General features: G+C 33.7%; 2 protein-coding genes across 2 annotated transcripts; both read left to right on the top strand.

Moving 5' to 3' along the window:
- The first annotated feature begins 2,786 nt into the window (after nucleotides 1-2,786).
- LOC145066777 (uncharacterized) lies at nucleotides 2,787-3,682 on the top strand. Its single transcript, XM_079014050.1, has 3 exons — nucleotides 2,787-2,898; nucleotides 2,982-3,106; nucleotides 3,218-3,682. Exons 1-3 carry the CDS (start codon nucleotides 2,787-2,789, stop codon nucleotides 3,680-3,682), a joined length of 702 nt encoding a protein of 233 aa, XP_078870176.1.
- Nucleotides 3,683-12,321: 8,639 nt separating this feature from the next.
- LOC145070352 (protein MIZU-KUSSEI 1-like) lies at nucleotides 12,322-13,701 on the top strand. Its single transcript, XM_079017284.1, has 2 exons — nucleotides 12,322-12,837; nucleotides 12,925-13,701. The coding sequence occupies exons 1-2, from the start codon at nucleotides 12,562-12,564 to the stop codon at nucleotides 13,534-13,536; spliced, it is 888 nt and encodes a 295-aa protein (XP_078873410.1). The 5' UTR covers nucleotides 12,322-12,561; the 3' UTR covers nucleotides 13,537-13,701.
- The last annotated feature ends 733 nt before the right edge of the window (nucleotides 13,702-14,434 follow it).

Raw genomic sequence — 14,434 nt, 5'->3', positions numbered from 1 at the left:
CAAGGTTTTCATGGGTTTTTAGTCCATTCCGTCATTGTCCGTTTGTTTGGAGCCGTTAATGCCATCACGTGCCCTCCATGTGAGGGCATTTTGGTCATTTTAGGTCCTAGCCTCCGTTGCCGCTACTTCAATTAATAAGATTGCAGACTGTACTTCACTCCTTCGTCTTCTACTCATACCTCAATTAGCCAGATGCAAAAACCCTAACGATTGTCTGAGAATTAGCTTGTGTTCATGCTTTTGAAAATGTGGGGACTTAGAAATGTTGGAGAGAATGTTAACGTTCAAGAAGTTTATTGTAAGATTCAAACTTTGAAAAAACTTAGAAAAACTTTGTATTTGATGATGAAGCTTCAAACTTTGAAAAACTCAAACAATCGTCTCTTTCTGTTTTGAAGATGGTTACCCCAACATATTCTCTATTAAACTTCATCACGGAGGGAGTTTCACAAAGTTTCCAAATATCAGGTATATTAATGGGCAAGTAAGGTACCTTGATGTTGTCGACATTGATGAATTTTCTTTTCATGAACTAGACTTGATGATGAGAGAATTAGGGTATGATGGTACTGAAATCGTGTATTACCATTTCTGTTTTCCTAATAAAGGATTTGACTTTGGACTCCGAGCATTAGGTAACGATGATGATGTGCGTAATCTCTCACGGTATGTTACCCATAACAAAATGATTAAAGTGTACACATAGCATGGTCAAACGAACTTGCTTAGAAAATTTATGTCCCCAACTGGTACAAGAAGGGTTATAATAGAAGACATGGACAATCAGGATATTTTTAGACCCTCATCACCTGTAGTTGCTCATGAAGTGGTAACTCCAATCCAAATTGATGTTGGTGAGGGTGATTTAGGGTTAGCATTAACCTTATACAAATCAGCAACACCTGAATATAGTAGGTCTAAAGGTTGGAAACATAGTAAAGGGGAATCGTCTTGTAGTAGAAAGCTTAACTTGGATTGGGAAGGTGGTGAAAAAAAACGGCAAGTTGTGAAGTTGATAAAGGTAAGGATGTTGAGCCAATGCATCCTGAATTTGTTGTAGTTGATGCCGAAAAAGAGTTAAACAAAGAGATTGATGTGAATGAAGAACTTGACATGAACAAATCCAATGGTGAGGGTGTAGAAGGATTTGTAGATGAAGGGTATAGAGTTGTCATGGATAATGATCCTCAAGGAGTCAATGAATTTTCAACTAATATCAACATAGATGATGAGTTAATGAGAAACTTTCAACCTTTTGAAGGGTTTGAAGACCAAGATAGCATCCCATTTAATGGGTTTGAAGGCCAAGATAATATTCCTTTCAATGATGAGTGGAGACAAGAGGAGCCTGATGACATTGAGTTTGAGAATCAAAACAGTGAATATGAAGATAGTAACTTTATGATTGATGAGGACAACATAATTGAAGATGTTGAAGTTGACATGGAGGATTTCAATCTAAATACTGATACAGAAGCAGAATTCAATGGATGTCAATGTTTCAGTGGTCAAAGAAATGAAGATAGTGATGAAGAAGAGGATATGGAGGTAATTGATAATGACGAGTAGGATTCACTAAGTGATGACTCATAGGACAATAGGAAAAGAAGAGAAATGATCAAAGAGTTGGGGAAACAAACATTATGTTCTGTTGGTGAGGTGCACAAGGTAGCTTTCCATATTGGGCAAAAATATAAAGCCAAGAAAGAATTGAAAGATAAAGTCGACATGCATGATTTAGAGACAAGGAGGAATATCTCATGTACAAAAAATGAAAATAGTAGATTAATAGCTGTTTATGATGGAACTGTAGTTGTAAATGCAAGTGGGGTAGGTGGACCTACCTCTGGGAAAAAGGTAAAGGGTAAAGATGTAAACTCAGATAAAGTTAAATGCACATGGAAACTTCATGCATCTAGGTTAGGTGAACAAGACTATTAGTTTATTAAGACCTATAATCAAAAACACATCGGCCTCCAAACACAAAAAATCAGATCTTGCACAACAACATTTCTTTCCAAACGTATTATGGATCAGATTGAAGCTAATACTGGACTGCCTGTTCGTTCCCTACAAGAGAAACTCCAATCAACATATGGAGTTAGTATTTCATAAGTGAACGCATTTAGGGCAAAAGCATTAGCCACCAAAAATGTTGCAGGAGATTATGTAAAGCAATATGCAGCTTTGAGAGAGTATGTACTAGAGCTACAAAAGACAAACGAAGGTACAACTGTAAAGATTGATGTGTTTTCTGAACCTGTGGTTTCATCCCCAACCAGGCAATTCAAAAGGATATATGTGTGCTTAGGTCCTTTAAAGAAAGGATTTAAGGCAGGTGTGAGAGAATTTTTAGGCTAAGATGGAGCCTTCATGAAGGGACCTTTCCCAGGTCAAATACTAAGTGCAGTTGGTGTTGATTCCAACAATGGAACCTACCCATTGACATATGTTGTTGTTGAAAGTGAAAATACCTCAAGTTGGAAATGGTTTCTTCAGTGTCTTGCAGAAGATCTTGACTTGTATTCAAATTCCAACTTCACCTTTATCAGTGATAGACAGAAGGTACAATAGTTACATTTAATATTGCATACTAGGTTTCATTACAGACTAATGCTAATTACTTATTTTGTTTTGGTGAAAATAGGGTCTTCTACCAGCCATAGAACAATTGTTTCCTAATACAAAACACAGGTGTTGTATTAGACACATATACCAGAACATGAGGAAGTTATTTAAGACTACAGAGTACAAGGATTATTTTTGGAGGTGTGCTATAAACCACCATGATACCAAAGTTTGAAGCTGTAATGGTAGAGCTAAGGAATTATGACATAGAAGCATATCAGTGGATCTTGAAAATCCCTCCACATCATTGGGCTAGAAGTCATTTTTCAGGTATTTTCTCAATTTGTTGTCTTATTTTTTTTTTATTATAGTATAGATATACACTAACTGTTATTTTCTTAATGAACTACTAGGAAGGGCAATTTCAAACATGTTATTGAATAACCTTTGTGAAGTGTTCAATAGCAAACTTGTTAAAGGAAGAGACAAACCCATTATCAGCTGTTTGGAGTTTATCAAAGAGTACCTTATGAAGAGAGTATGCAATGTGATGAAGGTGTTAAACAAGTGTCAAGGTCCACTAACTCCAATTGGTACTGGGATTTTGGAAGCAAACACAACACTTGCTAGTAAGTATCATGCATGATAGAATGGGGGACAAAAGTATCAGGTTAAAGGTCCATGGAATGATCAGTATATGGTGGACATGGAGAAAAGGGAGTGTAGTTGTAGAAAGTGGGAGCTTACTGGAATTCCTTGCAAGCATGCAATTGCAAGCCTAAATGAAATGGTAGATAATAATGAAAAGGTGGGAGAACTATACACCTATGTCCATAAGGTGTATTGGCTTGATACATGGAAAGAGATGTACTCCTTCAAGGTGGAGCCTATCAAAATTAGAGCCATGTGGCCTAAGAGTGACTGCCCAACAACTCTTGTACCTCCACCACACAACAAAGCTATAGGCAGGCCAACAAAGAAAAGGAGGATTACAACAGAGGAAATGATTGAAATCCAGCAATGTAAGAGGCAAGCAAACAGTCAAAGTCAAAATTATAATGAAACTCAATCATTGAGCAGGAAGTTTTTGACTGTGATATGTAGTAACTGTTAGCAAAAGGGTCACAATGCCAGGACCTGCAAGGACAAAGATGGGAATTGATGTTTAAGTACTTAAGTTGTTTATGTTTGTGAAGACTTGCTAATGCACTTTAGTTGGTACTTTGATGCCTTTTTTTGGTTACATTTTGATAACGTACTTTGATGCCCTTTTATGGAACAATGTACTCAAATGTTTTGGTAATGTACTTTAATGCCCTTTGTTGGTAATGCTTGTGTTTTGGCATTAATCTGTTATGGTGCCCTTTTGGTAATGTAGTTTGTTATTGGTTTATTTTGTATTGTCAAAGCATGAAGATGTTATGGCAATGCACTTAATATATGCATATAAAACCATTACAATTGCATATTCAAGCGTAGAGAAAAACCATTACACTTGCATATCATGTCAAGATCAAATCTTTATAATTTCATATTCATAAAAAGATAAAACCATTACACTTCCCATTGTCATAAAAGCATTACATATCCAATGATCCAAAAGACAACACTTACAACATATATAAACCACAATTAAACCTTCTAGCACCAAAAGACAACATTTTCAAGTGGTTATTACCAACAAAAAAGCCCTAAACTCTAATTCTTAATTCCAAAACAGCACAAACAACAGAAACAAGACCCACGAGGCAAGTAAACACATCTTCAGCTGACCCACTTCAATCTCATACCTATTCATTGTTCTCAACAGTCCTGGTATGATAACAGTTCATCTTTGACACATAGGGGATCGACCCACCCAAAAATCCACATCTGGATCCCTACAAGAATACATTAAAGTAGAAGAGTTATTGCATAACTACCGAAATATCATAACCTAATATGAGTTTGCTTACCATTTTAGGGCATGCATATAAACGACGACTAGGGTTTCGTGAGGTCCATGCGGTTCGCACAACAACAACATTCCCACAGAAGCAAAGCACCATTTTTGAAGCTCGTAGCAGTAGAAGTAGATGAGAGAAGAAGAAGAAGAAGATCTTTGTTACTGCTTCTCTGTAAATCAAAATGAAGAAGGGGATTAGAGTATGTATATAAAGCAGAAATATGATATTATTTTAAATAAGGACCTAAAATGACCAAAATGCCCTCACATGGAGGGCACATGATGGCATTAACGGCTCCAAACAAACGGATAATGAAAAAATGGACTAAAAACCCATGAAAACCTTGATTTTGGACCTTTAGTGCAAGCTGGAAACTTTTCAGACCCTATCCAAAGGTTTTGGCAAACCACAAGGACCAAATTTGCAGTTCTGTCATTTTTTTTTTTAATTATGGTGAAAAAAATTTAGAAATAAGTTTATTGATTAAATACATTTCTACTATTTAGGTAAATAAAATCAATTAATTAGATAACATCCTATGATTTCCCATGATTGTAGGAATTAATTAATTATCCATATTTAATTACATTGTAAAATTCCTTTTATATTCCTTGTTGCCCTAATAGAATGATTGGTCCACAATTGTTCACGTCTTTTTAACTTTTTCGGTGTGCTTATTTGTTCCTCACTCTCTCTCTCTCTCTCTCTCTCTCTCTATATATATATATATATATATATATATATATATATATATATATATATATATATATATATATATATATATATACCCTTAAGTGATTTATTTAATTATTTATTTTTTCCTAAATTCCTATTGGTGCATTCATGCAGACAATAGTTGTCAAAAACATTTGAACCTCTCTCTCTCTCTCTCTCTCTCTATATATATATATATATATATATATATATATATATATATATATATATATATATATATATATATGGGTGAGATCGGTTGAGAACTCATAGTCTCCCGAGAACCCGAGAACTAAAAGTGGAGCGTTGGATCAAAAGTAATTCATTAAAGACATGATCGTCATCTTACCAATCTTGTTTAATGTTTATTTTTTTGTGTTATTTAATATATTAATATAAATGTCTAAAAATTTACATCATAAATCAAATTTTCAGATTTTTTTAACTATAGTATTTTTCGTTTTTTTTTCTTAAAGAAAATGCAGATTTTTTATTTTTTTTTATAGAAAACGTGAACTTTTGAATAAAAAATTGAAAAAAAAATACTTTTTAAAAAAACAACAATTTTTTCAAAAAACTGTAATTTAAAAAAAAAAAAACTGCATTTAAAAAAAAACTACATTTTTAAATAAAAAATACGATCTTTTCAAAAAAAAAATACAAGTTTTTAAAGAAAGTTACATTTTTTCAAAAAAAAAAACTGCAATTTTTTCAAAAAAAAACTGCATTGTTTTTAAAAAGTAAACTTTAAGGTGCATATAAGCATATTTTTTTCAAACGCATATATGTATATTTCTTATACTATAATCTTCGTAAGTTATCAAAAAAATCTCATTTTTATTAATTAATCTATAAACATAATAATACAAGTATTTTATTCAATACAAAATAAAACATAAAAAATAAAAAATACTACAAATTTCAAATTGTTTTCATATCTCTGTGTCAATATTTATTTATTTTCTTCAATTTATCATTTTTCACCTCTTCAATATTCACCAGAATTTCTTCCAAATCTACAAGAAAATTAAAAAAAAAAATGATTGATGCAAAAACACTAACAAAAATACATATGTGATTTTAATGTGATTAACATATGAATCACATGCGATTCACATATGACTCACATGTGATTCCCATATGAATTACATTTACATATGACATCATATGTAAATGTGATTCACATATGTATCACATGTGATTCACATGTAAATCTTATGTGATTCACATGTGAATCACATATGATTCACATGTGAATCAAATATGATTTACATGTGAATCACATGTGAATTATATGTGAATCAAATGTGATTTACATGTGAATCAAATGTGATTAATATGTGAATTACATGTGATTTTCATGTGATTAACATATGAATGTGTGTATATATATGTAATATGTAATTCACTTGTGATTTACATGTGAATCACATATCATTCATATATGATTTACGTGTTATTAATATGTGAATCACATGAGATTTAGATGTGAATCACTTATAATCTACATGTGAATCACATGTAATTCACATGCAAATATATGAATCACATCCAAATTAATACAATGGATATTATATACGAAAAAATAATTTATTTTGGATAATACTGTAACAAGTTGTTACTAGATAACTAATTATTGAGATATATGTAAAAATTCCTAACTATCCCTATCTTTTAGCAAATGATTATACTTATTTTTAAAATGCACATCCAAAAACTATCTAGGACCCATGTCATAAATAAAAGAACAAACCTTAATAGATGCAACGCATAAATACGGAGGGCTGACTCTTGAGTTTTCAGGGAAGCAGGCTGAATGCTGAAAACAATAGACTACCAGGTATATTTTTTATCCCAAGATGGATAGAAATTGAAGCTTTTTGTCCCACCTAAAAAGTGGGACAAAAAATATGTTCTCAAAATTATTATACTTTAAGAAATATATGTAATTATAGCAATGCATTTTTTATTAATTAATTAACAAATGGAAGTAGGATGCTATAAATATAATAAACAAATTGACAAAAGTAGAAAATACAAATGATAAGAACCTAAAATTGGCAGGGGAGAAAACTCCAATTTAGTCATCATTTGATGGGTTCAAATTGCTGATGTACATATTCACCCATTTAGAATTTTGGCCCTTGAAATACAAAATAACCAGCATAGATATGTGAGAATGATTAGGAAAATTCAAATATATCACTTCATTATCCTCAAAAAATTTCATTGTTATAACAAAATAGAATATGATTATTTTAATTATATCGTAATAACATGAATATGGGGAACTTTGGAGTCACATCGACTCATGATCCATTTAACAGATGAAACAAGATACAAATCCACTTACATAATAGTTGATTGATACAACCGAATCTGTGTACAACTTCATTTGGATACCCAAAGCTTTCAACTCTAATAAACCATCAGCTTCTAAAGTAATTAAACTCCATCTACATTGTCTTCCACACATGATTATAATGGATTCCTGTTCACATCTTTGTAGAGCAAATAGTGTGTGGGAATTTTACCAAGTGCAGCATACTTGAACAAAAGATTCAAAAATTATAATGCAATTAATTTGTTTAATGCACACAAAAGATATGATCTAATTCAATAATGCTCATCAAGTCTCTTACCATTGAGGCACAAATGGAGCCATCTAAATTGAATCCCAAATCAAGATATATGATAAAAAGATATATGTGGTTTAAGATTTCGGATCATAATGTAAAAAAGAAGCACATGTTGATTCGAATGAAACCAATTATTAAGCAGGTGCAGAGAAATCCAATCACAACAACAACATTTGGATTAACAGGAGCACGACCTTTCCACCAACCAGTACTCAGTATCCATGTGTACATGATTGAATGCCCATTTTCCTACCATATTTGATCTCTGATCAACTAATAACTCTTATCATTTTTGCCTCTATTATGTATACCTAAAGAGAAACATTACCTCGAGCAGGTGATCTAAGAAGAAGTGGGATAAAGAAGCTGCTGATATGAGCAAGAAACATTGGTTCAAGGTAAGGGGGATCTGCACTAAAGCATTAGAAACAGTGAAAATATTGTAAGAGCTCGTTGAATTTTAGGGCACAAAAACATTTGGAACTAGACTAATGTAATATATGATGAAAACAATAATCGATAAAGTGAAAATGAGAATGCAAGTTAGAGCAAATGTCACTTGATGTATTCCAATTTTCGCAAAAGAATGATCTCCATGTGATGTCACTTCTTCTGAGCTCAAAAGAACCCAAAACCCTCTGTGACATTTCATCGAACAGGTGGTGAGCGGAACAAGAAGATCTCCACTCTCGCGAAAATAAGTGGTTTTGATTCAAAGAGTATTCTGTGTCAAACAACATTGGAAGAATAGAATTAAATTGAAGTAAATCAGATTAGCAACATTTCAATGTAACAGATCGAGGTCATGAAAACAGATTCAATCATGAAGCGATTGATGATACTTACTTGATAATCGATACATAGGTGGCAACCGTGGAGGTTGGAGCCATATGTGACGGTGTTTGTGTAGTTTATGGCGGTCAAAGGTACGATTGGAAAAGAAGGCATTGGCGATATAAGATCCTCGCTAGATAGAGGTGATCCACAAATGCGATTCAACGGTTTATTGTTGCAATTTAACATAAAAATGAATGAAGTAGATCTCTTGGATTGTGTATTTGACGTCGTTGATATGTCAAACGAGGACCATGGATTGGTAGTCGTTGTTTGTCAGAACAGATAGAGATGGAGGATGGAAGGAGGAAGAAGGCGGTAGATGGAATGGATCGTCGATCCTTAGTCTATGCGTCGAATTCGATCCTCAATGTGGCGGTATCCTTGGCAGAAATCTGTGGCGGAAAGATCGCATGGAGAGATATTCATAAGAAGGAGGCGGATGATGGAGTCGTGAAGAACCTGAGAGATGAGAGAGAAAGTGAGAAACACGTGTTTGTGTGTGTGGGTTTTTTAAATGTGTTAAATTGATTATTATGATTGATATTTTTAATTCCTAATTTGCCCTTGTAAATATTTATAAAATGTCTAAGATACCATCGAAACAAGTGATAATTACAATTACGCCATGATCAATCTAAGTCATTCAAGATTTTGATCTAACGCTCCACCATTAGTTCTCGGGTTCTCGGGAAACTTTGAGTTCTCAAATGATCATTTCTCTCTCTCTCTCTCTCTCTCTCTCTCTCTGTATATATATATATATATATATATATATATATATATATATATATATATATATATATATATATATATATATATAGGCTTAAGAAATATATGGTTCTTAGGTATGTATCCTTATATATAGAACTCTCAAAACTACGTAGTTTTAATTAAAACATATCTAAATCAGTTAACATCTTTACACTAATTTCTATCCTAAAACGAAGCATATGTATTTTTTTCGTTGCACAAAGAACCCTAAAACAAAAATGGCAAGACTAAAACATATGATCGATGTATTCTTTTTTTTTTTTTTTTTTTTTTTTTTTTTTTTTTTTACTTTTACGCGATAGTGGTGGAATTAAAAAAGAAAATGAGCTTCGTGATCAATCCATCAATAAATGCTTTGGGATGTGTTTCCCATGATTAGGATAAAACGTTTATGCAAGTTATATTAACTTTAGAAAATGTTTGATTATTTTGTGTGGTCGAAACTTAATTAATGATTTTTTACTGTAAAAAAAATATGCGATTGAGTACTTTGATTTAAGAATTCATTTGTTTTGGTGGATCATTTTTAAATAATGATTTTTTACTGTGAAAAAAGTATGCGTTTGATTACTTTGATTTAAGAATTCATTTGTTTTGGTGGATCATTTTTAAAAACCGATGAAAACGATTATAAAGAAGATCATTTTTATTTAAAACTACGTACTTTTGAAAGGTTCGACATCTAATATTAGATACATAACAGTCACATATTCACTTTTATATATATATATATATATATATATATATATATATATATATATATATATATATATATTTCAAAGCCTTAAAGCGATGAGATGTCGTCGTTAAAATGTTAACTTATATGGTAACGACAAAATGAGCTAAACATAAGGCGACGAGGCCTATGGCGACGACATGTCGTCGCTGTGTTCTATAGCGACGACTTTGCACCCTATAGCTACGACTTTCATTGTCTCCATAAGTCTTTAATCTTGTAGTGATCCTGATCACCGAAGCATTTTTCAAATTTTTCTGGCGTAGATGTATGTTTTTCAAAGCAAATAAAATCCAAGTATTTATTTGGTTTAGGTTTAGGTTTAGGTTCTGGTTTAGGTCTTGTGTACATTCTGATATTCCTTGTAGGATTTTTCGTTTATACTTTTATTTTTAATTGGTTCTGTTTCATAATGTTCCTCCGAATAGTTCCAACTTCCAACCTTATGCGCATTCCATGTTTTTCATTTCTAACCTACTTGCATATACTGATATGCCACAACACCTTGTACTTGTATCAAGTTCAGTAAGTAATTAATCAAATAAGAATTAATGATATGAAGAAATAATAAAACCAACCCTTTTATAATAACCAAAGATCTATGTAACTTTTGTGATAAACTACCAACCATTGATGTATGCTTTGTTTCTAAAAGTAGGCCTCCACCACTAGTGAATAAACAAATCATATTCTTTTGTTGGAAGAAAGCCTTGAGGAAGGCAAAAAGCACCAAACACAAAATCAAATGCCTCACTTATATTCATTAATGACTCATCCCATCATTGCAATCAACTACTACTTAATTGCTTTCTTAAACCAATCTTTGATGATTGTTGACCACAAAAGCATTAGAATTTAATACTTAAAAGAATCCATTACTCTACCCTTAATTTTCTGGCACTTCATCATAAAGCAAATTCATCATCGAACCTTTCAAACTTATATGTATCATAGTGGTAGCCTGGTCCCATCAAACATCCATTTCATTCATATAAAATTACAATCACATATACAAAATCATAATTATATATTCAATCTAGACAGTTAAAACACATAATGTATACACACGCGTTATTAGATAAAATTCACAAAACTTTTTAATGTCTTTCAAAATTACAGGGAAAGAACATGTAGAACTTTTATTATATATTGCTATCGATTTATTTAAAAAAAAAGGGGCAACGTTGTATGGAAAGAATTTTAAACCCAAAACATCAAAAACAAATCCCTTAAGTGGAGGAATTTGGGCTATAGTAACTCCTCATGCATTTAAATTACGCCGAAAACATCAGTTCGATGTACTTGAATTAGGACACATGGAATCAAGTGCATTAACTGTCACAAACACAACATCAAAGAGATAGTGGGATTGAAGGTTAGGTGTTCTTTCTATTCTAAGATCAACCTCTTTTCCTTTTGATGCAAATTCTAACCCTACAAATTTCAGAAATTGGTACAGGATTTGATTCATATGAAGGGTGGGTGGGGGTCCAATCATTCAAGTTGGTCATGCTTTTCCTAAAAGTGCTCTCGCTCACTCATCACTATGTGCATGCTTGGTTGGTCTTAATTAGTGTTCACCCAACATTTTTTCACTTTTCTGCTGCCCAAAAAGTCATAAACATGGCTGTACTTTTATTCCATAGAACAACATATGACTTTCAATGCATATCATTTAATTATAAGTCTCACAATTATTCTTCCATCAACTCCTAAGCTAGTGTCTCTACTTAAATCAGGTATACAGCGGCCCGCCAGAGCTCAATGCCCAAAAACAACACAATCCCCATTGAAATCGAAATTCTCACACTGCTAAAACCACGTAGTGGTAAACCGTATGCTTACACTTAGATTTGAATCCTTGATCATTCATAAAGGAGGCAAGGAAGAAATGCTGAAAGTGCATATTATGAAGCCGAATATGAAAGGGGATTATGAAAATAACTTCAAATTTAAGCATGAATGGTATATGTGAAAAGTGAAACTAGAAGACATATGCATAGTAATAAACTTTTCACCATCATAAAGGATCAATCAGTCACTCATGGTTGGCTACCTTCCACAAATCACAAACATATATGGACCCCTTAACCTCCCCCTCATGTCCAACGTACAATTATTCTTCTTCATTGTCGTCTTTTCTTTACACGTAATTTGTTTTTCATCGTTCTTTAGAATTGCTTATCGTTCTTGATTATGAAGTCGCGTAGGCCCTTTTTTCCATTCATTCTTTAATTTAGACCTCTGTCTACTCCTTCATTTAGCTAAGAATCTATATATAGTGAGTTCTCTAGCCTCTACGTAGCACCCCCTACACTACTTACTCTCTCATTTCACATTTTGGTTTAAAATGAGGACGATGATAGATTTGGGAAGGGAAAGAGGACCTATAGGAGTTCATATAATTACATCAGCCACCGCCGTTGACTGCAGCAGCAGGGAGGTTGGACTACGGCGATCTTTAAGATCCCTGCTTGACTGCATCGTCCCCGCTTGTTGTGCTGCTGGTTTTGAACCTCATTCTGAGTCTGCCAACTTTTCTCCAGAAGCTACTTCTTCTTCTTCGCCTTTCTCAAGCGATACTGATTCGCCATCATCATCATCATCATCATCGTCATTAACTGTTGTAAGAAATTACAATATATTTTTGCCATCCTAAATCTTTTGTTAGGTTGATAATGTAAATTAATTGCTCTTTGTGTAATTTTTGTAGACTCGCTCATTGTCATCATCCTCGACCATTGTTAAAGGTACATTCTTTGGGCAGAGAAATGGGCGCGTTAGCTTTTGTATCCAGGACGACAACCACCACCACCACCGGCGGACCCCGTCAAGGAGAATGTCGACAACCGCCACCGCCACCACCATGTCATCATTCTCACAACCTCTTCTCCTTTTGGAATTCGCTATTCCCACGTCTTATTTAGCAAAAGAGATGCAGCATGGTCTCCTCCGCATTGCTCTGGTGGAGGAAGAAAATAGTCACCGCCAACAACCGCCAATAATATTTGACGTGCCGGTCTGGTCTATGTACTGTAATGGTCGGAAAGTTGGTTATGCCACCAGACGTAAGATGACAGCTGCCGATATGGCTATTCTTACACGTATGCAATCTGTGTCGGCCGGAGCAGGGGTTTTGCCACCGGAAAACGACCATGGGAGTGACGGGTTCATGTACCTCCGAGCCAGCTTTCGAAGAATCATTGGATCACCAAACTCAGAGTCGTTTCACATGAAAAACCCTGAACATGATGAACGTTCATTCTCTAATAGCCAAAGTGGTGGACAAGAGCTCAGTATTTTTCTTCTCAGATCATCTTCTTGACCAAAATATATTTGCTACATCGAGTGAGTGTTTATGTTATATGTATATGTGTGTATGTGTGTGTATACATATGCATCGAGTTAGACTATCTGCTTATGGCGCCGTTAAGCTATTCTGTAAAGATTTTCCTATGTTAAGCATTTTCTACTCCTATGATTTTTGATACGTATGAAGATAACAAAGCCGATGGGAAGAAAACATATATAATACATATGAAAACCTATTATGACTATGACTCAAAAAGAAAAGTTCAATTGTAGACAGATAAATCTATCAGAAATACCATAGACCTTGGGAGCTAGAGTTAGGAATGGAGCCAGCCACACGTTTAATCTGGTTCCTACTTTGCCCCAAGGTAGAGTCTCATTCAATCAAATCAGTTCCCCATGACACAGGGAATAAAGGAACATTTAGCTACACGAGTGAGTGTTGTCAATTCACCTTTTCATTTTTCATTCATAAATCTTTCAAATAATTTTTTGTTAGAAATTTTTGTTGTGGAGTACTACAAATTCGGCAGGGAGTACTGGTTTTCTTGCATGCTCGGATTATTCATAAGGATTTATGAGGTAGACATGAAAGGGACATGCACATGCAGATGTGATCAATTTGTGGGTATTCATGTAAGCTAGTAGAGTCAACAGTATTATAGCACAACGAGATCTCCACCAATATAGCTTCTATCTGTGATTATAAGGAGCCACAGTCAGCTTGAAGCGTTGTTGAATGTTTGGATACCCGGATAACAAGGTTGGAAGAAAATGGATTATGTATCTATATAGTTAAGACAAAATATTTATGGTGCAATTTCACAGATGAGCAAAATAATAAAAGAGTAGAAGTATGTATCATTGAGCAAGTTCTACACACAAAGAAGTTTGAAGTACTTCGGTTCTAC

This window comes from Lactuca serriola, chromosome 8 (assembly GCF_051521515.1).
Source record: "Lactuca serriola cultivar US96UC23 chromosome 8, Lser_US96UC23_V15, whole genome shotgun sequence".
In the NCBI taxonomy this organism is placed as follows: domain Eukaryota; kingdom Viridiplantae; phylum Streptophyta; class Magnoliopsida; order Asterales; family Asteraceae; genus Lactuca; species Lactuca serriola.
This window is presented reverse-complemented; position numbering and strand designations above follow the sequence as displayed.

Excerpts from the sequence above, each read along its gene's own strand:
- LOC145066777 (XM_079014050.1), top strand. The coding sequence starts at position 2,787 with ATGATACCAAAGTTTGAAGCTGTAATGGTAGAGCTAAGGAATTATGAC. Across the intron at positions 2,899-2,981 it reads GGCTAGAAGTCATTTTTCAG|GAAGGGCAATTTCAAACATG; the intron begins GTATTTTCTCAA and ends ATGAACTACTAG. Across the intron at positions 3,107-3,217 it reads AAGAGTACCTTATGAAGAGA|AATGGGGGACAAAAGTATCA; the intron begins GTATGCAATGTG and ends CATGCATGATAG.
- LOC145070352 (XM_079017284.1), top strand. The coding sequence starts at position 12,562 with ATGAGGACGATGATAGATTTGGGAAGGGAAAGAGGACCTATAGGAGTT. Across the intron at positions 12,838-12,924 it reads CATCATCGTCATTAACTGTT|ACTCGCTCATTGTCATCATC; the intron begins GTAAGAAATTAC and ends TAATTTTTGTAG.